Here is a 26,011-nt window from a genome sequence, read left to right on the forward strand (position 1 = left end):
TATTGCTAGGTCCAAATCCTAGAACTCCCTACCCAACAGTACTGTGGGACTACCTTCACCAGCAGTTGAGAAGACACTTCACCACCACCTCTTGAGGACAGACAAATGGGGGTATGCAACAAATGCCTTGCCAGTAATGCCCAGATCCCAGAAACGAATTAAAAACCATCTTTACAAATTTATATAAAACTAATTACTTATCAGAATCAATTTGAAGGAAGTTTGCAGAACTATAATAAACAAAACTTCTATTACATCTTTACCACATAATTACCATTCTTCTTTGCTGTACTGACCCTCAGTGCTATTGTTTTCAATTTTATTAGTTATAAGCCCACATGAAATTACTGCTTTCAATAATTAGAACTACATAAAGGATATGGGTAGTGAAGGAAGCACACTAACGTGACAAAGCAGCAACCCAGCTATCTGAGTCAGACCACTTTGGAAGGATGTATTTCTATATAGGGGGAAAATGAAAACCAGCAAACTTCCATGGTATTACTCAATCCTCCCTGAAGATGTGTTGGCCTAGATCCAGGCCATCTGCCCACCTATTTTTAGGGAATAGTGTACGATGTGGAATCTAAATTTATCTGCAAGGGGTAGAAGTAAAAAGAGAAATAATTAACTGGTCGTTTGAAATATGTTTGTTTGTTTTAACTTGCATTATAAAAGCATAATTTAAACTAGCATTTGCAAGAAGAGTAAAAAAATCACTTTTTTTTGTACACAAGTCGAAAGAAAACATAATGGCTTTCATACCTTTATCTTGCCATAAAGAAATTTTAATGTTTCTGTATCATTAAACAACATGATAGCTTAATACTTATATATTAAATCATCCTCAAAGTACATTTGTATTAAAGGTGATCCATTTCTTATTAAAGATTTAATTGGACATTCAGTTTGTTCTTGCATCAAAGAACCCTCCCTTCCGGAAGAAAACTGTAGACCGCAGCAGAGTAATGTGACAGGTGGAATACTGAACCTCGTACCAATGTAGTATTCCCTTTGATTTATTATTAAAGAAAGACCATCTGAATGGTTGTAGGAAGTTTTCTGCTGAATGCAGAAGGCTTGTTTCAGGTGTCTTGCATAGTTTAAAGTAAGGAAGACAAAAGGAAGCTGAAGAAAGGGAAAGAGGTCAACACTTTCAACTAATTTGGATGCATTGGTGAATGCAGAAATGAAATTGGATCTGCAGGACACTGAAGAACCATGACCAGTTAAAAAGTCAGAAGAATCACTATTAAATCTATTGTTCATATTTTCTTTCATAAACTAGAATCAAAAAGATACAAGAATCTGCTCTGCCAAAATAATAGGGTATGAATCCAGCCCTGTGTTGGAGTATATAACACACTGTCATATTTCAAAATGGTTATATAAAATAGACCCGCTTGTGGAAATATATTTTATGAATCACGTCCATTTCATAAAAAACTAGTCACTAAATAGCATTGTGCAATCAGACCCTAGCAAAGCTGCTGGTTCAGAAGAAGAAAGGTACTCAGTCTTATTTCAAATCAATAAAAGTAAATTCCCTTTTACTCCAAGATATCAAAAATATAATGAAACAATCATTCTTGTGACTTTTTATAGTCAAGATAGTTATTTCCTTTGTTCAATGCCCTTCTTTTATCCTGACCTTGAACAACGCGGGAATCCCAAAATAAATGTAGTGCACTCAGTAGAAAAATTCTTATTACCAATCAGGAATTTTTATGTATTAATGAAAGAAATTTGACCTTGGTATTAGGTTCAATTTTCTACCTGCTGAGAAGGTCAGAAATGCTTGAATGTTCCTTGAATCAAAAAAGCAAACTACAGTACAGAAAACAGAAGAAACAGGAGCAGGAATGGGCATTTGGGCCTTTAAGTCTGCTCTGTCATTCAGCAAGATGGTGGTTGATTTGCTTTTGGTCTCAGTTCCACTGTCCTGTTTCCCAATAGCCAAGCCACTATAGACCAAATATTTGCCAGTCTTTATCTTGAATATATTCAATGATTCAGCCTTCACAGCACCATGGGGTAGAGATTTCCAAAGATTCATGAACCTCTAAAATTAAATTCCTCTTCGCCAGTTTTAAATGGACAACCCTTATTCTTAAATTAAGTCCTTAGTTTTAGATTCCCCCCCACGAGGAAAAATACTTTCGCATCTAGTTCGTCGAGCTCACTCAGAACCTTATACATTTCAATGAGATGACCAAATACAATAACTCAAAGAAACTGTATGCAGAATAAACCTTTTATAAGGTAGTATGAGGTGTAATTTGAGAATATAGTAACAGGAACACAGCCTCACTCAAATGCCGTCTAAAGCATGTTTTAAGGGTCAGCATGGGAGAAGTGGGATGCGTGAAAAGGGGGTATAAAAGGAGCCAATTTAATGATTTTCCTCAAGGAGTACCTGATAGCAAGCTGAAGAATGAATAATTTCGAGAAAAAAATGTTTACTGCATAACAGAGATTTTCTAAAACTTATCTTCATGCAACTCACCAGCATCCACCTGTGATGCCAGCATCACCAAAGACTGAGAAGTTTCCATATCATAAATGACTGTGTTGCCACTATTAAAGGAACCCACTATATGCGCCGGATCAGCACCTACGAAGTCAACAGATGTTGGGATTCCATTCTCTGAAGAAGAAAGTTTAAAACAAATTAATTATACTCTTATATCTTCATAAAGAACTATTAAATGGAGGACAGAACGGTAGAGTGGGTTAGGCATAGATTTTTCATCTCTGAGACTAAAATCCAATTATACACGCCTGCTTGTTGCAGAGGTTTTATGTGAAATGAATTTTGCAGTCTCAATCCAGTTTCTGTAGGGCATGGGTACAAAGCACAAAACGGCCCAATTTGACTTTAAATAGAAAACCTGTGAGCTGGCTATTGGAAGGAAAGGAAAAATGTTGCATTGGTAACATTTGGGGCATTAGGTCACATTAATTATATGGAGTAGAACCTTACTTTGCATCCAACCATATTTTACCTTCCTTAAAAGTGCTTAGTGTGAACAATAAATATTCCACTCATGATCAAAGAAACAAAAATGTAGCTGAAATACATATAATTTGAATATTTAATATTTTCTCTCTGGACACTTCTATCAATTCTAATAAATGTATGTAATTTACTATTAAGAGTTCATTCCACAAGTGAACCAGCTTTCCACTCCAAAAGGCTGGGTTGGGGATGGGAAGGGAGAAAGAATGCCTTTTTAAGTGAGGATGACGTACAACTTTAATGCAGCCGAAGTATTAACGTGGTGGGCTTTTCTCATTCCAGGTACAGAACACCACAAATTAAAACAGCCCCAGCCACCATAAAGAGATGGTGACTGCAATATCTCTCAACTATCTAAACCCTGAGTTAACTTATTTTTTAAAAATTTTGCTCATAAATCAAGTACACTAATTGCACTTCACAGTTTGTTTGCTTTGTATGTAAACTAACAAATAACTGCACCTGGCTCCTTCAATGTTTGAAGTACATACCTTTCATCTTTACATCAACAGTCAAATCATTTTTCTTTTTTAGCACACTATTTGCCTTGTACAATTCACCCACATTAAGCAAAATTTTAATGCTGCAACTATGCAACTGTCCAAAAAGAATACACTTCAAATCTAGTATATGAAGAAAAATTCATTTACCCCTTTCTACATTATAAGTACTGAGGCAAGGAGACTTCTCAGCTGGATTCCATAACCGAATAGTGCCATCTGCTGAACAAGACAGCAACCGGTTCTTTATACCACTAAACGAAAGACCCCATACTGCGTCAGTGTGGGCGGCCAATGTACTTAATATGACACTTGGATCTGCAGGCCAAAGTGAAACAAAACAGTTAGCTTGGAACTAGTTAGAGCTCTTCCACACTTTCATCAGATCTTTTTTTAACAGCAAAGACACCCTATCACATTCATAACCCTCTTCAATAGAATTACAAAAAAAAAGTCATAAGATGATCATCCATGAAAACAAAATTCAAGTGGTTCAACAACCCACTGGGGCATTTCACTGACATCAAAGCAACTCTCCTAATGTAGATTAAAAAATATCAATTTGTTTGTGTAAATACTTCTTATTTGTAATAGTGAGGCAGGTGGTGACTTATTTTGATTCATTTGAGTGATTTTACAACCACTCAAATCAATCAAATGAGTGTGATGATGTACCATGATTTCATAAGCACAAATTTTGGAATTTAGCTTATACATAGAAGCAAAATTTCTATGTACCAACTGACAACTTATCTTGAGATTATTATAAGAAAAGAAAAATAACTGACAAAAAAATTTCAAATCACAGAAGTAATTAAAACCGTCAAGACAAAGCTTAAAGTCCATAACCTTTCCAATTCGTAGCCCATTTTCCAATGCATCTCTTTCAATGGCAATGCTCCTTTTGTTCTTTTAACTGGAGAAACATCTTCCATTTCCCATATTCACAAAACTATGTGCAAATATCATAAGCATTTACAACTGTGGGACCTGACTTAGCACTCAGGTGGTGTTCTTGGGATTGGAAGTGGAAGCTCTAAAAATGGTCAAGGTGTGCAGCACTCTCATTGACCTGGCACTAATTATGTGATGTACTCTCATTGGCAGAACAAGCAATAATAATGTGGCTGTGATCAGCAAGCTGTTGTTCAGCAAACTAATTAACTGCTAAGTTTTGATGATTTTATTTTTAATTATTGTTTACTAATATTTTAAGTAAAAATATATTTCCCCAAAACCAACTGCACTATAATGGATCAGGGCTCAGAAGGGTAGTACGAAGCAGGGCCCCAGAACCATGCAAAAGGAAAAAATAACTTATTTACTAGATGACCATGTCATTTCAAAGTCACACATTCTGGGCAGATGTCTGAAGGTTGATCTTCAATTTCCTTCCATTGGAATGTTGACTTTAACCATTACATATGGAACAATCTTAATGACTGAATTGCACATTGATGAAAATACATGTTCTAATGCATGTTATAATGCATGTTTTTATATGATTAAAGCAGTTACAAAATATTCAAAAGCAAAAATATTGAAGTTATTTAAACAGGCAAGAAATAACCTCATGAAATATAAAAGTGAACAAATTCACTCAATTTTAAGTGAAATCAAAGGTACAGTTTTGAAAATATACTTTTGATTCAGTACATACCATATGTATCATATGGATCAACACTGGGACTTGGCATGTTCCAGCATCGTATTGTTGCATCAATTCCACCACTGAAACACTGTTCACCATTAGAACTGACAGCCAAAGAAAGCACGGGTCCACTGGACACAACAGAGAAATATTTGTACAGAATTATCAACATCAGTATTTCACTGCAACAACTTATTGAACAATTTAAGTATACAAAGAAACAATATACTTCAACAAAGTATAAATATATTTCATTGGCATTCTAATTATAAGTGTGCTTACAAGGGTTTCATTTTATCCAAAATTAACAAGTAATTAGAGTCAAGTTAATGTATTGCTTAATTTTTGTGGAAACTTCTGTAAGCGTACTCCACTGTACATTGCTGAATATCCTCATCAATGGTAATAAACTATACAAGTGACTTATCCGACATTACTTACATATGGGCTCTAAATGTATATATTGGCTCCACATCTAATGAGGTGCTCCTGAAAGAAATGATACAGAAATGATATGCAACGTGGCTACAGTTAAATACAGAAGAAATTATTTTCCAAACCATTAATTGGCCCATATGAATATGTAGAACAACAGAGAGTTGCCACTTAAAGCCTAACAAAATCTCAGCAAATCTAATCTTTAAAATTACAATTAAAATTCATGCTAATATAACAGCAATGCAATACAAAACAAACACTGTATTTGAGAACTTCCACATTTCTTAACTTTTCTAAGCATAAAACAGGTTACAGGGGTTGATAATTTAAAATAATGTCTCATGGGGAAAGCTTCTGAGTACTGTGTCCAAAATTTCTAAATTCATCAATAAAGAAGCAGCACATAACACACTGAAAAAGTCATGTAGCAATGAATAATGAATGATCCTGAGGACAATATATGCAATGCAATTCTAAGCTTCACTTCATTTTCCTCTGGTAACTGAGCATTACAGCAATTGATTTTAAATACAAAACACATTGGTCATTTATAAACCCACCTGTCTGCAGAAATTCTCCTTTCCGATCCTCTCTATTAAAATCTGCCAATTTTTCTCAATCCATTTACCCACAAGAAATCCTTTCCACCTTCAGCTCTGCACACAGAAAAACTTCATATTCTCAATGATTTTGATATCCTTTCCAGCACCCCTTGATCTTCTTTGAATTCACTGCTCTCCTGTCATATCCAAATTACCATATACCTATATTAACAATCACCTTCAACCTTGATATCTTCTGTGACCACTGTTTTAAAAGGGACATATTTAGAATGACACCTGACCACGTGCCCCTATATGATGTTGTGACACACAGAAAGCAATGTGGAATCTTCCAGTGTGGCAAACTGCTTATGGCCACATCTGTCTGATGTTCACACAGGTGAACACATCTACCATTTATTAAAAAAGTGATTAAATTTTCCTTCAAAATAACCACATTATCTTAATTGATGAGAGGCATTTTGAGACACGGTTGAATTAAAGTTGTTATTGAAGTGGTTGGTGAGGTGCCACATATAATCCATTCTCCAGGGTGCAAATGATAACTTTTCTCTGCCACTACAAGTTATGGAAGTCATAGCCCTCCATGGCTGAGTCATTACTGAGTAAATCCAAGCCAAACTCCTTCCAGCTGGGAAGTGCCCACGATCAGCACTGATGCAACTTGGGGTTCCTCTACTTTCAGTTATTGATCTGGAGCTCTACGAGTCAGGGAAGCTGGCCACCACTGGAGGTATGTGATGTATCCATCTGGAAGCTCTGAGACAAATGCTGTCGAGGTCATTCAAAAGCCCTGGCCTGGACTTCAAAATTCTTTATAATTACAATCCACCCAAACAGGTCACTCAACAGGTAACCTCTCATTTTCATAGTTGTGTGGGCAGGCATGATAGTGTAGCAGTTAGTGTAACGCTATTACTGCGCCAGCGACCCGGGTTCAATTCCAGTCACTGTCTGTAAGGAGTTTGTACGTTCTCCGTGTCTGCATGGGTTTCCTCCGGGTGCTACGGTTTCCTCCCACATTCCAAAGACATACTATGTTGGCGCTGGAAGCATGGCAACACTTGCAGGCTGCCCCCAGAACACTCTATGCAAAAGATGCATTTCACTGTATGTTTTGAGGTACATGTGACTAATAAAGATATATCTTATAATACAGCCATCAATTTACTTTGCTTACCACTGACACCGGCCTACTCTTACAATCACTCTTTCTATATTTGCTGTTGGGGAAAAACTCTTCTGTTAATCCCCATGCCAAATGAAATGATTTAAACTCAACCAACTTTGATGCTGTCATCCGCAACAAACCATTCACATGTGTGAACTCATTGCCCCACTACTTGGTCTTCAATATTGCCTCCTCAATAACAAAGGGCAAATGCTTCAATATTTGTAGCTCAAACTGCATTACCCATTCATTAGCAGATCTATGTGAACCCCATCTAGCCATAACAGTTTCATTCTTCTCCATCAAGACCAAATATTACTCTGAAAGTGCTCCTGATGCACAATGACAAACTCCTATTTCTTTTCACCTTTAAATGTCCCTGATCTGCACACTCATGCAATTAGTAAGTCCAGCAATGTGGAGTCATTTATAAAACATGGTGAATTTCTGCAATTCCTTTGGGTCGTGGAAGCTCAGTCATTGTGTTCATTCAAAACGGAGGCTAATAGATTTCTGAATGCTTAGGAAATCAAGAAATATGGGGATAGAAAAGGAAAATGGAACGGAGGAAGAAGACCAGCCATGGTCTTGAGGAATAGTGCAGCAGGCTTGAAGGGCCAGATGGCCTAACCCTGTTCCCAAATTCTTTATGTTCTTACGTAACTGAGTCAGTTATTAGCCCCCTTTCCCCACTCATCCCCCAACCCAATCCAGCCTTTAATCTACTTTCTCATACAGTTATACAGCAAGGAATCAGGCCATTTGATCCAGAGTCAGCACCGACAAGAAACACCAATTTACACCAATCCTGCATTAACACCATTTTATTTTCTGCACATTCCCATCAACAGCCCTCAAATTTACCACTCACTTACACACGAGGCAAATTATTGTGGCTAATTAACTTGTCAACCTGCAGGTTTTTGGGATGTGGAAGGAAAATGGTATACCTGGAGCGATCACAGGGAGAACATACAAATCCAAAAGCAGATAGCACCAGAGTTGACTGAACGCAGGTCACTATTGCTGCAAGGCAGCAGCTCTACTAGTCGCCCCATTGCTTCGCTGATTTCTCTCCCAATTTCCCATTCTATCTCCAAGTTCACCTCATGAGATCCAACTCTATGTAGTTTCAATCCAACCAAACTAAATTATTCTCCTCATCACAAAATCCTTGTAAATTATGTTTTCATTTCAGGTGTCTGCCATCACTTTCCAAATTACAGCTATATATTCCTCCTCAACAAAGATCCCTTCAAAGTTCTTAAATGTGGCATCACCTGCCAGATATATTCCTTCCCCTCTGTTTCAAATGCTCTGGTCAGGTTCTCACCACACTACAACATGAAAACAGACTCGAACAATTGATTGCTGTGACTGAGTCTTTGGTGCATTATCTCTCTTTGTTCTCCTCAGCCTCCTGCAGTCTTTGACACATCATGGTGCTATCATGGTGCAACTGATCATTGTTTTACCTTACCTATTCAACTGCAATCAGTGCATTCATCGGGGAACCTCCCGCCTTTTGACTTGCTATCTCCAAAGTCCTGCATGGGTTGATCTGCCCTTGGTCTCACCTCTTTCTCATGTTCCCTCTGGCAACATGAATTAGCAAGTATACCCTAATGTCTCCCAATTCTCTCTCTCCACCACGTTCTCAGCCCCACCAATGCTTCAGTTGCTTTTCTGACAACTACTCTTCTATGAATTATAATAAGTGTGAAGTTTTCATTCTATTTTATAATTCCAATTGGAGGTGTTTTCTTTGGATTTTATTGGTTGCTGCGAAATCAGTTCATTTTTGTTATTAAAAAGTTTAGTCAAGAGATACATCGATTTCAAGCTTTTTCAGTCAAAGTACAATTATATTGAATTGTAACACACCCACGTTCAAGTCATATTAATTGACTTCAAGTTATTTGATCAGTTGCTTGTACTGTGGAACCTTTTTACCATATAAATGATACAGAGATTATAAATATTTAAAATATATCCATGACAATAAAAAATAACATAAATACATAAAAGGAATGGAAGTCTGGGTGTCAAAAATTCATAAAATTTAAAGCAGCAAAATATACTTTCAATGAATCTGTAGCTGTCTATTCTTTGCAGGCACTGATGATGTGAATCTGACAGAGGTAACACCTCACATTTGTATTGGCTTTGGGCACTACCAACATAACCAAAAATGAACGCAGCATTGTTTTGATCATGCCCTTGTGTAAAACAATTAAAGATCAAGCTGTAACATCTGAAAGTTTTGATAAGTTACTCCTTGTGTAGAATCTTCAATGCCAAAATTGGAATGCTTACTCTAAATATTCCATTGTCACTTGCCATTTGGTAAATATGGAACAGGGGAAAACAATAAAAGATGCTTCAAGCCTTCCATACATTGAATGGATAGTTCAGCAGACCACAGGTTTCAGACCATAATCATGAAAGTCTTCTTCAAATTTTCATTGAAATGTGGTTTTAATTCTCACTCCAATATGTCACAAACCTGGTGAACATTGGTTGCTTTATTTTCTAGGATTTTGGTTGAAACAATCAAAGGGATGATGTTCTCTGATACCAATTTAAGTTTACAAAATAGAAAGCTTCCTTTTTTTTAAGAACAGATGAAGTTATCAGTCTGAGGAATTTTGCAGCAGAGGCTTTATCATCTAGCTGTAATTTTGTAAAAAGTCCCCAGTATTCAACCAAGGATTTAATAGATATAGCAAAAGAAAAACAAAGCGTTGCAACTGACATGATCACTTTCAGTTCTAATCTCACCTGCTGATAATTTTTGAAGTAGTTTTACTTCAGTTCTTTTGTATGTTTGAATCAAGCACCATCATGAATGACAAATCCACTCCTTAGAAAAAGTAGAGTTAAGGCCTGCCTTTGACATTCTAAGGAAGGAAGGAAGGATCTTGCATATGGATTCCTCTAAAATCAAGATTAGTAAATTTTAAGTCACTGAAGAACTTCACCGAGTGGCTTGCAGAATCAGTACAAATATACTACAATTGTCCAAGACTTTGAACAGACAAAAGGAATTCCATGCTTGCGCTATTTCCATGTTTAACCATTATTATTCCTCCCATTCGTGTTATAATCGTAGAAAAATGATACTTAAATCTGGATTGGCATGTAGCTCAGGGTTTTCATTGACATTCATGGCTTTTGTTTTCCAAATAACCATGCTTGCTATGCATCACAATCTTTTTCTGAAAATCTCAGGTAAATATTTGCTGTAAAACTGACTCAGATCGCAAAATTCCCACAGCAGGAGCTTTTTTGCCAGACAGCTCACCAAAGGGATGTACATGCTGATTCAAAGTGCTTTTTGGTACCACAACGTGAACAAATTCATGAAGAAGAGTATGTCACTCCTGGTTTCTTTTTATTTTAGTTCAACTTTCTGAAGAGCACTTGAAGTTGAGACTGGATTTTTAAATTCTATTTGCAATGCATTGCAAAATCCAGCAGGTGTTTTTGCCAGTAACCACAAAAGTGGCACGCTGTAGTATTTACAAACTCCTGCCATGCACCTATGCTGGCAGTCCATTAACTTACCAACCAGCACATCTTTGGGACATGCGAGGAAACTGGAGCAGGCAGTCACATGGAGAGCATGCATATTACATACAAACAGCACCTGAAGTCAAATCGGGGTCACCTGACTAACTGCTGTGCCACCCTCCAAGTTGTGCAACACAAATATACAACTTAGATACTTAGATGGAGTGAGGTGTACACATGGTGAGTAATTGCTGTTATCAGCTTGGAACTAGGCCAGTAGGGAAAGATAACCTGGGTACCATTTCCCCAAAGGGCAAGGTTTGACAGAACTTCTGTGGGTGGGGGTGGGGGAGAAACATACATGGTTGCAGGAAGAATGTGCAAACCCAACACATACACCATCCAGGGTCAGGATCAAACCCAAGCCACCAAACCTTGTATTCCATACCCTTCCTGATAAACCACAACACCCCAGATGTTCTTTTCACCACATTCTCAATCTGCCCTGTCACTTCCAACAATCTAGGCACATACATCTCCATCTCTCTGTTCTTGTACCCTTTTTAGAACTGTGTCTTCAAGTTTATATTACTTCTAATTCTTCCTACTAAAACTTAATACTTCATAATCCTGAGCATTAGTTGGCAGATGAAATTTATCTGCCCGATCAACCAGCCTGTCCACATTTCTTGGAAGTCATGCCAAAACCTGCAGAAATAAGAAAGAAACAAGGGTCTAGTAAGAATGAGGAGAATTCAGTAAAATTGAGTGCTGATAAATACCAAGGATCCAGGACATCAGATGGAGCACTGAGCTCCTGCTTAGCAGTGTTGGCATCATTTGATCACTACACACTTACTGACTGCATATTTATGGTATGCATTTGCTGACAAATGATATTGCCTTTCCTAATGTAATGACCGGTGCAATTGGCACCACAAATGGCACATGAGAACTGCACATTTGGCCAATTTACTTGATCTTCACAGAGTAACACTGAATTATCAAGATGTGCATGCAACAAATGTGCATTTTGAGTTGCATGTCTGCAAGGCCACCGGCAGCAAGTATCAGAAATAAAGGCCCAAACTGCACTCCCCTTTGGCCACTGATTCTGGACAGAACTGGAAGCTCTGGAGGAATGGTGCAGTCAGCACATTCCCAAATTCCATGCCTATACATCGCAGTGCAGAAATACAGCACGTGCTGGAAGTTAGATGCTGGTACATATGATCTCCAATTCTATTTCTGGATTCATCACTGAACTGGGGGCCTGGACACAATTTCTATCTGTCCCCTTGCCCCTTGGCTTTATGTCAGCATCTAATGCCACAGCATTGAGTGGAATGGCGTTCCTGATCTGGGTGAAAAGGATGTGAAGATAAATGTTCTCATTTTTCCTTATTTTAATTAATATTGTTTTAATGACTGTACATCAATTAATGTTCAAAATAATTCTTACCTTAAATTTTTAAAATTATTTATATCTATTTCAACTGATTTAGCAAGTTCAGAGACCTAGTCACCACTCAAGAATTGCTTTTCTTCACAGGAAAGCTGCTGCAGCCAGGTCTCAATTGGACATGTAGGCCAACAAAAGGTAACTGTGGCTGCGGGGATGGTGCAGCAGAGTGCAACATGTGGGCCAGGTATAGCACATCCAGCACACTATCTTTCCACTGGCTCTTTATGCTAAGTTGGGAGACAAAGTTCCCGACTCCAAGGTACTAGGGGAGCCAAGTTTCCAGGCTTACGTACTTTTCTTGCAGAAAGACAGTTCTAGCAGTTTGGATGGCAAACAGTTTCCACGACTTTTATATACGGAGAATTCACAGATACGTCAAGGCTCCTGGGACAGTGTAGACTCAGGTTGAAGATGCTTGAAAGAGAAGGTTTTTCTTTGCATCAACTGTAAAGCTTAAAAGATATCCCTAACAACAGGGCACTTTAGGGGTAGGGGTTACATCAAGCAGTAGACAAAAGAAAATAATGAGGAAAATGTATTAAGCATCAAGTGTAAACGTTCTTCTGGCTTCACCAGTTAGCCCTAAAATTTACATCAATATCTACTATGGCAATGTCCATCACTTGAGAATTAGTCACTCACAAATATTGTAATGTAGAAAATTAAGTGAACTGCTTTAGCAGTTATATATCTTTCAAGTTTCAAGACTGCTATTTTTCAAGGTTATAGCCTATACCTATATGTTCAACACTGCGGTTCCCTAAAATTCTGAGCTCTTTGGACTATATTATGATTCCCAGATATGATTAATGAGCCTTGATAGATTTCTATTTGAATTTGAATAAAAAGTAAGTTTTTTTTTAATAGGAACTATAGAACGTCTCTGCACAATACAATATAGAAACCTTACTTGATGGATTGCATGTAGAATCTTGAATGTACTTTCAAATGTAGTGACAACCACAAATTGCTATTAAGTTTGAAAGTAAAGAAAGATCATGTACATATGATTAGGCTGATCAAAGAAGTAGCCTTCACACGTCATTCTTACAAGTCATTTAAAAACTGCGATCTTCCAAGGCCATACTGGAAATTATACCCATTGTTAGGATTATACAACTACTGTACTCTGGGTCAATGTCGAGTCAGGTTGCAGATGCTTAGAACGTGATCTTTTGCATTAACAGCACAGTTGCATTCTATTATTCCAATAACTCTGGCTGCTAGTAATAGTGATGGACCAGATCTCACAAAACATCTAGTCCAATAAATTTTGCAGAATTTGTATTCCATAATGCATTTTTTCCAGTGTCGTTGAGACTTCATTATTTTCTTAAGTCTTTAGCAGTTAGTCTAGGCCAACAGCATTTCTCAAATGTTTAAGAGTTTACCTCAGAACATAATGTGTTAATTAAATTGAGGTTTTAAAGATGAAGCTAGCTGCAAGATTTAACAGAATAGTTTTACTAAAAAATTCGCCCAATAGTGAAATTAGAAAGGTTAACACTGAACACGCTAAAAATTGCTATATTGTACTTATAAGTAGTTCAGCATTGACAATTTGCCATTAGTTATGTGCATAAGTATGATAATATCATCACAAATCATACAGAAAACAAAATATGCAAAGTCTACCTTTCTCAAGTCAAAATTAAAAATGTAAGATTTTTAAATATTTTTATCTTGCTTAAGCCACGCACCTGAATTGTTTGAATTCAAGTTTCATTCAATTGTGAATTCATGGAGTCATAGTGCATAGAAAGAGACCTTTCAGCCATCAATTACCTATCATCCTAATCCTATTTTCTAGCACTCATCTTGTAGCCTTCTATGCTATGGTGTTTCAGGTGCTTATCCAATAACTTCTTAAATGCTGTGAGAGTACCTGCCTCCACCACGCCTTTAGGCATTCCACTGCATTCCAGATTTTAATCACCCCCTGGGAGAAGAAAATTCTTCCTCAAATCCCCTATAAATTTCCTGCTGCTTACCTTAAACATTTGAACTCTGGTTGAACTCTTTCTAAAGGGAAAGCTTCCCACTTTCTACCCTATCTTTGTATACCTCATGAACGTGTACCCCATAGGAAAGAGTTGGTTCTACAATAGGCACTTGATTGTAAACTGTTGAACCTTAACTTCTGAACCTGATTATTCAAATGACATTGATGGGCTTTCAGTTCTATGCATGCATTCAGAGAGTCTGTCTAATTGAAGGGTGGAAGGTAGCATCAAAATAACACATTGCTGCTACTATAAAAAAGCAGCTTGCACTCTTAAAAGGTGTCCTTTAATTAGAAGGTATTGTAACAATGGTTAATTGCGAGTCTGCAGGGACATTGCATTTTACTAATGTTGTACTAATACTGGTGGAGATGGTTGGAGGGAGCAAGAAATTTTCTCTCTGGCAGCAATGACAATTCATCAAAACAAACTGCCCAACAAGATTAGGCTCAGGTGGCAGAGTGTGTCAGTGCATACAACATTATCCTGAACACACAGCAGCACTGCTAGAGATCATCTAATAAAGTCAAGAACAGTAAATTGTGACACCTAACATATCTTTCATTACCTTTCATTTAGACCTTCACCATGCATTAGCCCAGAATTCTCAACTCTTGCCTGGACACCAATGGTCTCTCATCACCTCAGAATACTTCCCTCTGCCACTTCCTGTTTTAAAAGTACCATTAGATTACACAGATTGGGCCCCTATTCTCTAGAGTTTAAAAAAATGAGAGTGACCTCATCGGAATGCCTAGATTTCTGAAGAGGCTTGGCAAAATATATGTTAAGCCAATGCTTTGCCTGGCAGGGGTGACTAGAACCAGGAGTCACAGTCTGAAAAATAAAAGATTGAACATTAAGGTGTGACACAAGGAGAAATTTCTTCACCCAGAGGATAGTGAATCTTTGGATTTCTCTACCCAAGAGGGCCACGGAAATTCACTCGCTGAGTATGTTCAAGATAAATTGATAGATTTTTTAGATATTAAGGGAATCAAGGGAAAGGGGATGGCTGCAGGAAAGTTCTACTGAGGTAAAAGATTAGCCATGATCTTACTGAATGGCAGAGCAGGCATGAAGAGTCCAACGACCTCTTTCTGTATGTTTTTTTGTTGTGCCAATCTCCTTTCAATACTTCAACTATCTGCCTTTGTACATACACCACTCTACCTTCACAAGCATGACTTCAAACTTCACATTGTTCAAATACTGTCAAAATTTCTCCTTTCTTACACATGAGCTTGCATACAACAAGAAGCTGGCAACTAGAAGAGGAGATCATGCATCAGCCATTTCCTCCATCAGGAAGAACCATTGACTGACATCATGGGAAGAAGGCACATTGGCGCCTTGCATCTGCTGATAATGAAGGACAAGTACTACTGCAGGATTTTATTTAATATTCCCATCCATTTAAATCACACTGTTACACTTTAAGTTTTAGAAGCCAGTCAGCTGTCCCTGCCTAGCCACGTCACTAGAAAATATTATCCCTTCTATTTTAGCTCCAGAAGCTTCACACACTTCAAGGAGCACAAGAAAGTTACAAAGGGGAAAGGAATGCATTACACAACTTAACGACTTTCAGACACCAACTCAGAGGCTGGTACTGTACATATTTTAGAGGGTAGGCTACAAAGGCACATGCATGGAGGTACGCACATAGGGTGAAAGCTCCTCAATGATGCCACCACTGTCCACATGAAGTGCTCCATAGAAAGTTAAGACATATTTCACCAGAAACTGTAGACATTGAAAGAAACCATCTCATAGGACACTATGAAAGGTAATCAAGATCACAGAGGAAATAAAGTTTTGCATAACATAATTTATAAATAGACACCGATCATGTAACCATTAAAGAAGTGAGCGTTTTGAAGTACAAGGTGAAATATTTTGTTTTAACCATTGGTCTTCAAATGTTTCGTAATGAAGTGATACACTGCTTCAGGACATTAATTTGGTGGGGATCAGATTTGAGTCAGATGGAAGGAGGGATATTGGTACTCTGGGTCTGGTAAGGATGATTCAGGAGAATTTCTCATCAATAAATTGAAATCTAATAGTATTAGCAACTTGCTACACTGAAGGGCATGATCTTTCTTTGCAGACATTGATTCCTCCATCTTCTTGCAGCAATTTTACCTCTTCAGACACCTCTGCAGCAACTGATTTGAAATCTTTACATTTACTTAGGGTTGCACTGAAGGATCTCTTCCATATTGTCCAGACAAGGAATCCATTACTTCAAGATGGCATTGGTCTGCTCAACCAGAACCCTTCTTGCTGTCAGGTTACCTTGCTCTGCTCAATTACAGCTCTTTTTGCAGCCAGTATATTGATGCCCAACATTGTTCCCAGGGTTCCTACTCAGAATCACAAGCCATCTGACGAAGGGTGGCCCTCCTCTGTCAGCAGCACCTTCTATGAGAAAAGGTGGTAAATTGCTGACATACGCAATCAGTTTCTCAGTGATCTTCTGGATCGCCATGTGCATAACAAGCTAATTAACATCGCTAAAATCATCAGAAGAGATGCAGAGGAGCTAGAGGGACAAAACGACCCAAACTCACAGTGCCCTTTACTGCCACAGACGGTGCTGTGCATACCCTGTGTTGGACCAATTCTCACTCCAACAGGGAACATAAGTAAATGATTGTCTCCTTGTTAAGTATATTGCTCTGCTTCAGAATATCAACACGCCATGATGCCGCATTTACTTGCCCGTTGAAGCTGTTGTATTTGCTACCCTCCTTGCTGCTGCTCCACATTATTCGTAGGCTTCAATGGCAAACCCTGCAGTATTCTTATAATCAGTTAATGAAAACAAGCAAATCCTTTGAATCACTTCTCGTCTACACACTTTACTCTATTGAAGTGTTTCACATGCATAATTAACAAAACAATCAAACACCCTAGCACAAAACCACCTCCAGAACCTAAAATGACTATCCAGAGACTTGATGAAGACATCTTACAACAAAAAGGACTAAATAGAAGTGGCAAAAAAAAACTGCAGATAATGGAAGTCTGAAACAAAAACAAATTGCTGGAAATATTTAGATCAGTCAGAATTTGTGGAAAGAGAAACAGAGCTAACATTTCAGATCAACATTTCAACAAGTCATTGACCCAAAAAAAATCACATTTTTTTATTCTCCCCAAATGCTGCCTGACCTGCTGAGATTTTCCAACATTTTCTGTTTTTATTATAGATAGAAGCAGGAATTGTTTTAAATAGCATTGGTGAAAGTTGACCCATTTATGATATGATGGGCAAGTTTTAGGTGCATCTGGTCACAAATTTCACCGAAAAGTCCTGACTGAGGCAGAGAATCCCCTTTAGTATCTTTCATTAACACCAGTGTTTGTTTCAAGTGGCCTCCAGGGATCGTTACTAAGTGGCAAAACCAAGGCAGAGGTGCCAACAAAAAAGCTGTTTCTCCGACACAAAATTATGCTTTGCCATGTCTGCTTGGACCCAGAAAATATGCATGTGCTTAACATATACCACCTCCATCTGACATATAAATATGTAATGGTTTAAAAACTGAAAACATACTTTTTGGCAGGGACAGTTTTCTGTAGATTCCAGAGCTTAAGGGTGTGGTCTTCAGAGGCTGTAACCAGCACAGGCTCTACAGGATGGAAAGCTAATGCACGTACTCCATCAAAGTGACTCCGTAGTGTGTACTTGGGGTTCCATGTCTTCCTAAACGCATCCTTATTAGCCGGTAACTGAAAATAAATTTAAAATATATTACATTGCTGAATTACATATTCAGAATAAAGATGTTAACATCAAAGGAGGAAGTAATCTTCACAAGTTATCACGAAAGCTGCACAAAAAACGCGGATTATGTCATCTTCCAAGTGTTATGAAAGCAATATTCAAAGTATGTAGCACCTCAACAAATACACAGATGAACAGATTATAACCAAAGTACTAACAAGTGGGCCTAATTTTAATAATAAATGAATTTCTCTGAACTCCAGTTCTCAGTGGAAATTAAAACACAATTGTTCTTTGGCATTGACAGAAAGTTAACATGATCCATATATGGAAAAAAAACATTAATACTTCAAGTACATCAGATTAAAGGGATGTTGAACAAAGGGAGTTTTGCTTAAGGAATAAAAAATACATCCAGAGAATGTGGGCAGGAGCCACAAGAAACATTGTTACAATTGCCTCTTTCTTCAAAATCCAAATACAAAATCTTAGCAAAGCTCAATGCTGGACCACCAGTGATGTGCATTATAGAATGAAAGAGTTAGATATATCAATCTTGGAAACAATGACAAACAGCCTCAAAAAAGTTAATACCACTTCTACTGGCCTGATAATTGAAAAAACATGCAACTGTAAAACAGCTCTGAATACTGACCACTGGCCAAGACCACAGTTTCAAGTGACTGAAATTACTTCTTTTGTTACATTGGATTTTACAAGCATTAATTTTTACTGTGAAAACTAAAACCCAATATTCTCACAATAGGCAGACCGAGGACACCACATTTATTAGTGAAAATATAGTTAAACATGAAACTAATGGTGCTGAACTACAAGGGTATTCAAGTTTAAAGTTAGAAACATTAGGCAGCACCTATGGAGAAAGAAAAATGTGCTTAATTTTTCCAGTTTGGGACCTTTCAGAAGAACCAGGGAACGCTAATTAGGAAGTTTATAATGAGGAACCAAGCTTGGGAAATCAGAGCAGGGAGAAAAATTCAGGTGGGGAATTAAAAAATGTAAGTGATGATGACAATAGCGGCAAGAGTAAGCAAAACTGGAAACCTCAGCTCAGAAGCTGCAGGAATGCCTGTACCAGAACATCAGCAGGGGAAGGAAACATGGAAACCCCTGCCAATCAATCTTCTGATACAGGGGAATATGATGGAAGTGAAAATAGGTACCAGACAGCAACCTATGCAGGATAAGCTGTAATAGAGAATCCCTAAACCAAGCTAATCTCCTCAATTTCCTGAAATGCAAGGAGTTTAACCACAACAATAATGTTCTCTTGGACAGCAGGTATTGGGAGCATTGGATATCTGTGAATGAAAAATCTCTCTCTCTCTCTCTAGATGAGGGTGCTAAATGCCATGAATTTCCCATCTGTGCTGTAATTTGCCCTTCCTGCAGTCAGAAGTCCATTAACTAATGACCAGTAATCAGGCCACCCACTCTCTGCTATGTAACATGAGTCCAAGATCACACATTCCAAATGGTAGACACCAAACAGATTTAAGCGGAATCAGGGTTCAATCACAAAGTGAGAAGCAGGTACTTATTCACATTCACTGGGGAATTTCACATAACAATTGAAAGCAGAAAAGATGGCAGAGCATCCACTAACAATAGAACAGCAATCATCAACTTTCAAAAATCATCACCCATTTACTCAGTACCAGGAATGAGACCGTCGAGTCCTTTCTGACTATCAATCACTCTTACTCAAATTTGGATGCAAAACCAAGCCAAATATTGGCTTGACTCACATTTGCATCCATTCAATTATCTTCATAATGTCTCCTGCATACTGCTGGACTCCATCATGGTTGAGAATGGCTATATTCACTGAGCCTCTCCCTCCTATTAGCTATCAATAATTATCCTTCAGTGTTTGACCAACATGACATCTAGGAGCCAAAGTAAAGGTGAAGTCAATGGGGATTTGGCGGAAAAATCTCAACCGGATAGACACCTCGCACAAAGGAACACAGCTATAATTGCTGGAGATCAATCTCAGTAACTCCAGGAAATCCCTTTAAGACTATCTCCAGGTAATATGTTTGGGGAAAAAAAGACATTTGAGTTGCTTTGTCAATGGCCTATCCTCCATCCTAAGGTTAGAAGATCAATTTCCATTCACAACTAGATAATGGAGTAATCTGTGTCAACATACAGCAAGACCTGGTCAGCATGGAGGCATAGTGTTATGTGTCACGAAACACCCTTGCCTTACAAAGGTAAGACACTGACTAGAATCTAACCACCTTCTTTAGATATTCTGCAGCTTTACCATCATTAACTACTTTGCCATCAATAGCCTGGAGCTCATTATCAACCAGACACTTAACTGGACAATTCACATAAGTATCATTGCTACAAGAGCTGATCAAAGACTAAATATTCTGTTTTAAGTAATTCACTGAAGACACTAAAGCCTTTTTTGTTAGCAATAAAGCACTTCAGGAACACTCACCATTTGCCTGGATGAGTGCATCCAAAAATATTCAAGAGACTCAACATTATCTAGGACAAGGCAGCTCACTTGATGGGCACCAGGTGCAAACCACCTTGGTCAACACTGTCAACAAGATGTACTGCTGCAACTCACCAAGGATCCTTCTAAAACATCTTCCAAAACATCCGGAAGGACAAGGCAGCAGGAACTTGGTTACCTGCCAAGTCACAAACCATCATGGCCTAGAAATATACTACCATTCCTTCAATATCACTGGTTAAAATGTTTCATCTAACAGCATCATGGGAACACCTTCATAAAGTAATAACTCATCAATACCATCTCAACATCATTTAAGTATTAGCCTTACAAGGGCTGAATGAATTAATAAAAGGAAACAAAAATCCGCTATGCTTGGACATGGTAGGGCTATGGAGCATTATGGGACCACCCAGCTTGGACCTTCATATTTCAACGTTGGCGATTGGTGTAGAAGTAACTCCATGTTATAACTTCACTAGCTTATCATCTTACTTCAAGGTAATATTGGGTACTGTTCCTCATACGCATGTCTCTGCTTCCTGGTGAGACTTTAGTGCCCCAGATAAATGATGATAGGGAAGTTGAAAATGCAATGGAGTACAATTTTATCAATTGTGGCTACATACAATTCTGCATTCACTGTTGGTTTTCAATTTTTCACAAATATCAAATATTTGTCTGCTGAATAAGTACTTCATCTGGTAACAATGTCCTTAAGCACTCTGCCAACTTAGCCAGTCAACAATGGTACTAACAAATCCCTCTTTGTGGCTGACATTGAAGTCAGCCACCCAGAGTGCCGATGAATTTTATATACTCAGTGCTTCCTACAAATCGTTTGTGGAGTTAAATGATACAGAGGCAAGGTTTTGTATAATCCAAGACAAAGCAGACATTAGATCTGCCACTTTATAATCAGGTAAGGGAAGTATGACAGAAGAGAATAAATGGTTAAGATGGACCAAATCTTCTGGGCTAAATTGAGAGGAATAATATATGAATAATGAAAGAGAAAACAGGTTTTCAGATATACTATATGGTACAAATAATTACAAAGCCGACAAAATGGCAGATGATATTGCTTATGGTGAAATTCAAGGAGAAAAATAAGAGCAAAAACTCTGTTTTTATAAAGCAAAGTGGACCACACATTCAGGAGGGAGGACGACAGAGTCAGAGTAAAATAATTTCACAAATATACAACCATACACAGCAAAGTAACCATATATCAATTAATTAAGGAGGAAATACAGCTGAAAAATTCCAAACCAAAAATACAATGTCAACAAATAGGATGAATCATTGCTAACATTATACTCAAGTTCATGAACATAATAAATAACAGGAGTTGGTCATTCAGCTACAAGAGCTTGACCTGCCATTCAGGGCCAAGCCCTTGCCTGATACTATAATTCCAGCTAAAGAAAATCATCCCTTCATCCAGCCCATCAAGCCCCACACTTTAATGGACTTCCCTCAACAATGGCCACAGGGAGTGTCAGGCCGACATCAAGACTCATCTTCTAAGCAGCCTTTCCAGCCTCCAAATGGATTCCTGCGTCCCACCACTCCCTCCTCCCACTTCTGAGTTTCATCTCTAGAGTTTGAAGGTCAACATGCAAGACATGTTGGCTCCTCAAGTCCTAACCAACCCCACCAGAGCAAGATGGAACCAATGCTTGTGCAATATCATGCATTACACAGAATAACATTTCAGCCTTAACCTATAGACTGAGGCAAATGCTACAGCAATTCTACTGATACAAGATATATTTTTAGAAAAATGGAATCTCATGTGTAAAGATGACATGTCTAAAATCAGAGTTCATAATAGGCAGAATTGTTCTAACTTTGTGCTTTCTGACTAGTTATTCCAACATTCACCCCAGAAGTGAAAAGCAATGGTAATTGCTCTGATAACACTGCCCAGTTTTGAATATTTATCAACCTCTTGTTGTCCAGTCTGTTGCCTTGCACTATGTTAGCCTTGTCTTCAGCTAATTCATAATTACTTGACCCATAGTTGGATCAGCATCTTTTCAGTACCGAATCTCAGCCTTTATTGTTCCCAATCCCATAGGTTTCATTTTACCACCTTTCAGAACTGCAAAGTCAAGGGAAAGGACTGCATATCAAAGAGTGAGGGCTAGGTTAAGGGTTAGGATATTATTAAAAGAATGATATTTAGGTTGCATAAGCAGGTAATAGAAAAGCTGTTCGCTGAAGATGATGTTAGGGGAAGAAATGGGGTAAATAGCAATGTGAAATAAAAGCAAACGGGGCGGGGATGATTAGAGAGATAAGTAGAAGTTAGGGAACAATAATTCAGTGGAGACACAAGAGACTGCAGATGCTGGAATCTGGAGCAAAAAAACAATGTGCTGGAGGAACTCAGCAGGTCAGGCAGCATCTATGGAGGGAAATGGACAGTAGACCTTTCAGGTCAAGACCCTTTATCTGAATTACTTGACAATAATTCAATGTCAGAAAGACAAAACTGTAGATCTTGAAAATTTCAAAAAGAAACACAAGATCCTGGAAATACTCAGCAGGATGGACAGCAACTATGGAGAACGAAAAATAGAGTTCATTTCTCAGGTTGATGGTTTTAGACTGAATATGACACAGGCAATATTGCTAAAGAGAAGACGGTAATGAATAAGAGGCCTACAGAAAAATATTGAAAGGGCAAAGGAAGACATCAGGATACAGGAAGGCAATCTTGATAACAGAAGAGAACACTGTATGGATAAATGCAACTTGGAGGAAACAATAAATGTTAGGAGGGTAATATAAGAAGAGATAAAAACTTAAGAAACAGCAGCAGCAGTTGCCCATTAGGCCCCTCAAGCCTGCTCCACCATTCAATATTATCATGTTCTTGCTCTCAGATGCAGTTTCCTATTTGAACCCTATTACCTTCAATTTTCCCTTAGATCAAAAACATATCCCTGTCCTGAACATTTGTAATGATTAAAGCTCTACAGTTCTGAGTAGAGAGAATTGGGAGTAGGAATGTGGCAGGAAGACAAAATGTTAGGGGTGGTGCAAGAGGAGGTTTACAGATTATGGTAAAGGTGAAAGGTAAGAGGGCACTGGAGGCACATTAGTTCAACATAGGAGAAGACATCAGGGGATCATCTTCATATTTTTTTCCCCAAAATTACTGGTGCAGTTATGCATGACAACTCATTCTGCTACCACTCCAGTCACTCACTCAAAAGATAAAAAAGTAGAAAGCAAATCTGATATCCACTGAGATACAGCAACAGGCGAAAGGAACATTAAATGCTTTCACAGCTTAGAAGTGACACCAAAGTATGATCAATGGAATATTAAGGCCAGGACATAGCAGTATCAATTGATATCCAACCTACGGGTCTGCACTTAATATTTCCCTTCCGTGCCACCAGGTGGTGCTTGAATCAAACTTTTAACAACGTGAAGGAGAGAAAGGAGAAAAGGGAAAGGAAACTGAGATAAACAGAGAGGGGATTACGAGGACACAGAATGAATTAATCAATAGCAATTAAATCTAGGAGAACACAGCAAGACTAATAGATTTCAAGGAATTTTAGGATTTGTGAAAGTGTAAAATTGGTAAAAGAGAAAGAAAAATAGAGCAGTCACACAACAGAAGGAGAAAAATACAAGTGCCAAGTGGAATGGTCTACACTGAGTTCTACCTTAGATTTTCACCATCACAGAAGACAGTCTTCGGCCCGTTTGATTCACTTTACATTTTATCAAGGAATAGCTGACTACACTGAATACAGCAAAGGTTACAGAGCTAAGCAACACCCCATATATGTTGCTACTGCTTCAGAACTAGCCACACTCCAAGCAAAAAAGCAAAATACTGCAGATGCCTTAAGTCCTAAATTAAACAAGAAGTGCCGGAAATACTCAGCAATCAGGCACCATGAGTGAAGAAAGAAAAAGAGGTAAGGTTTCAGGTTGCTGTTCTTTCATTAGAACTGGAATAAAATAGGATGAGATAAGTTTTAGGTTGCAGAGAAAGCCAGGAGTGGAAGAGAGAATGAAAGGGAAAGATCTATAAGGTGGAAACCAGGAGATGCAACACCTGCCATTATATCATGTCCTTTCCCATCTCCTGGAAACCTAATGGCCCTTACAGGTGAAGCAGCAATTCACTTGCACTTTTTTCTAATATAGTGTATTACATTGGGTGCTCATGATATGGTTTCCTCTACTCTGAAGAAACTAAATGCAGATTGGCTGACGTCTTTGCTACATAACTCTACTACATCTGCAAGGGTGACCCTAAGCTTCCAGCTGCCTGTCACTTTAATTCTCCATCCCACTCTGACTTTGGCCTTGTGGAACAGTAGCTCATCTTCCATCTAGGCAGACTGCAGCTCTCAGGACTCAATAATGAATTGTATAATTTCAATAACCAATCTGTTTATGTCAGAACTCGCTACTTTTGATGCAAGGTCACCCACCCAAAATATTAACTCAGTTTCTCTCTCTTCACAGCTGTTAGTTGGCATCCTCTACCTCTTCATTCACTTCTTTCCTCATTCATCTTCCTCCAATTGTACTCTTTCAGACCGACCAAGCAAGATTAAAAAGTATTCACTTCCTTCTCTCAGACAGCACTGAAAGCAATAACGTCATGTGGACAACATTGGCCCTCACCCTAGAACAGACATTCCTTTTGTTCTCTCCACATCCACTCACCACCCCTACCAAACTTTTGCCAGTTATTGTTTTCTCACTTTTCCAGTTCTGATGAAAGTTTATTGACAGATGGTACCTGACCTGCTGAGTCTCCCAAGTGATTTCTGTTTTTATTCAAAACCAGGTGAGATTGAATAAATCAAGTGGTGGCCATGCTAACTGAAAGAAGGTGGTAAAGGCATTTCCTGACAGGATTGGGATAAGAAGGAGACGACCAATGAAATTAAAAATATCAGGAGAGAAAGAATTATGAAATTCAAGTCTCAATTAGCAATTTTTTTTTGTTGCAATTGCTAAATTTGATGTTGGTCCTGAAAGTACTAAGGTGGAAGAGGAGGTGCTCTACTTTGAGCTTACACTGAACTGCATTGGACCAGCGTAGGAAACCAAAATCAGAGGTCAGAGCAGGAGTGGAGAAATAAAGTGACAGACAACTGGAAGCTCAGGGTCACCTCGGGACTGAATAGAGGTACTCTGTGAAGCAATCACACAATATGTGTCATCTTTCCCCAATGTAGAGGAAACATTTTAAGCACCAAATGCAGTTTACTAAATTGGAAGTAGAAGTAAATTGCTGCCTCACCTGAAAGGGAAGTGTGAGCCCCTGGAAACAGGAAGGAGGTAAAAGGGCAGAGTTGACAAACCTTTTGTTGGCATCAGAGGGTACTGTAAGAAGCAGAGCATGTATTGGTGTAGGTGGAGAAGGTGACCAGAGCATTGCTTTTGGAATGTTGTAAAAGGGAGAAGA

General features: G+C 38.3%; 1 protein-coding gene across 5 annotated transcripts in view; it reads right to left on the minus strand.

Annotated features, from left to right (window-relative positions):
* Positions 1-26,011, minus strand: part of LOC127569164 (striatin-3-like) — a 139,566-nt gene that overhangs the window by 5,598 nt on the left and 107,957 nt on the right. For all 5 annotated transcript variants that reach the window (XM_052013563.1, XM_052013577.1, XM_052013587.1 and 2 more), the window contains 5 exons: positions 17,889-18,064; positions 5,612-5,659; positions 5,180-5,301; positions 3,670-3,837; positions 2,507-2,647 (listed from right to left, as the gene is read on the minus strand). In XM_052013563.1, coding sequence (XP_051869523.1) covers positions 2,507-2,647; positions 3,670-3,837; positions 5,180-5,301; positions 5,612-5,659; positions 17,889-18,064 — 655 coding nt within the window. The remainder of the gene's footprint in view (positions 1-2,506; positions 2,648-3,669; positions 3,838-5,179; positions 5,302-5,611; positions 5,660-17,888; positions 18,065-26,011) is intronic.

Source organism: Pristis pectinata, chromosome 1 (genome assembly GCF_009764475.1).
Source record: "Pristis pectinata isolate sPriPec2 chromosome 1, sPriPec2.1.pri, whole genome shotgun sequence".
Taxonomy (NCBI): domain Eukaryota; kingdom Metazoa; phylum Chordata; class Chondrichthyes; order Rhinopristiformes; family Pristidae; genus Pristis; species Pristis pectinata.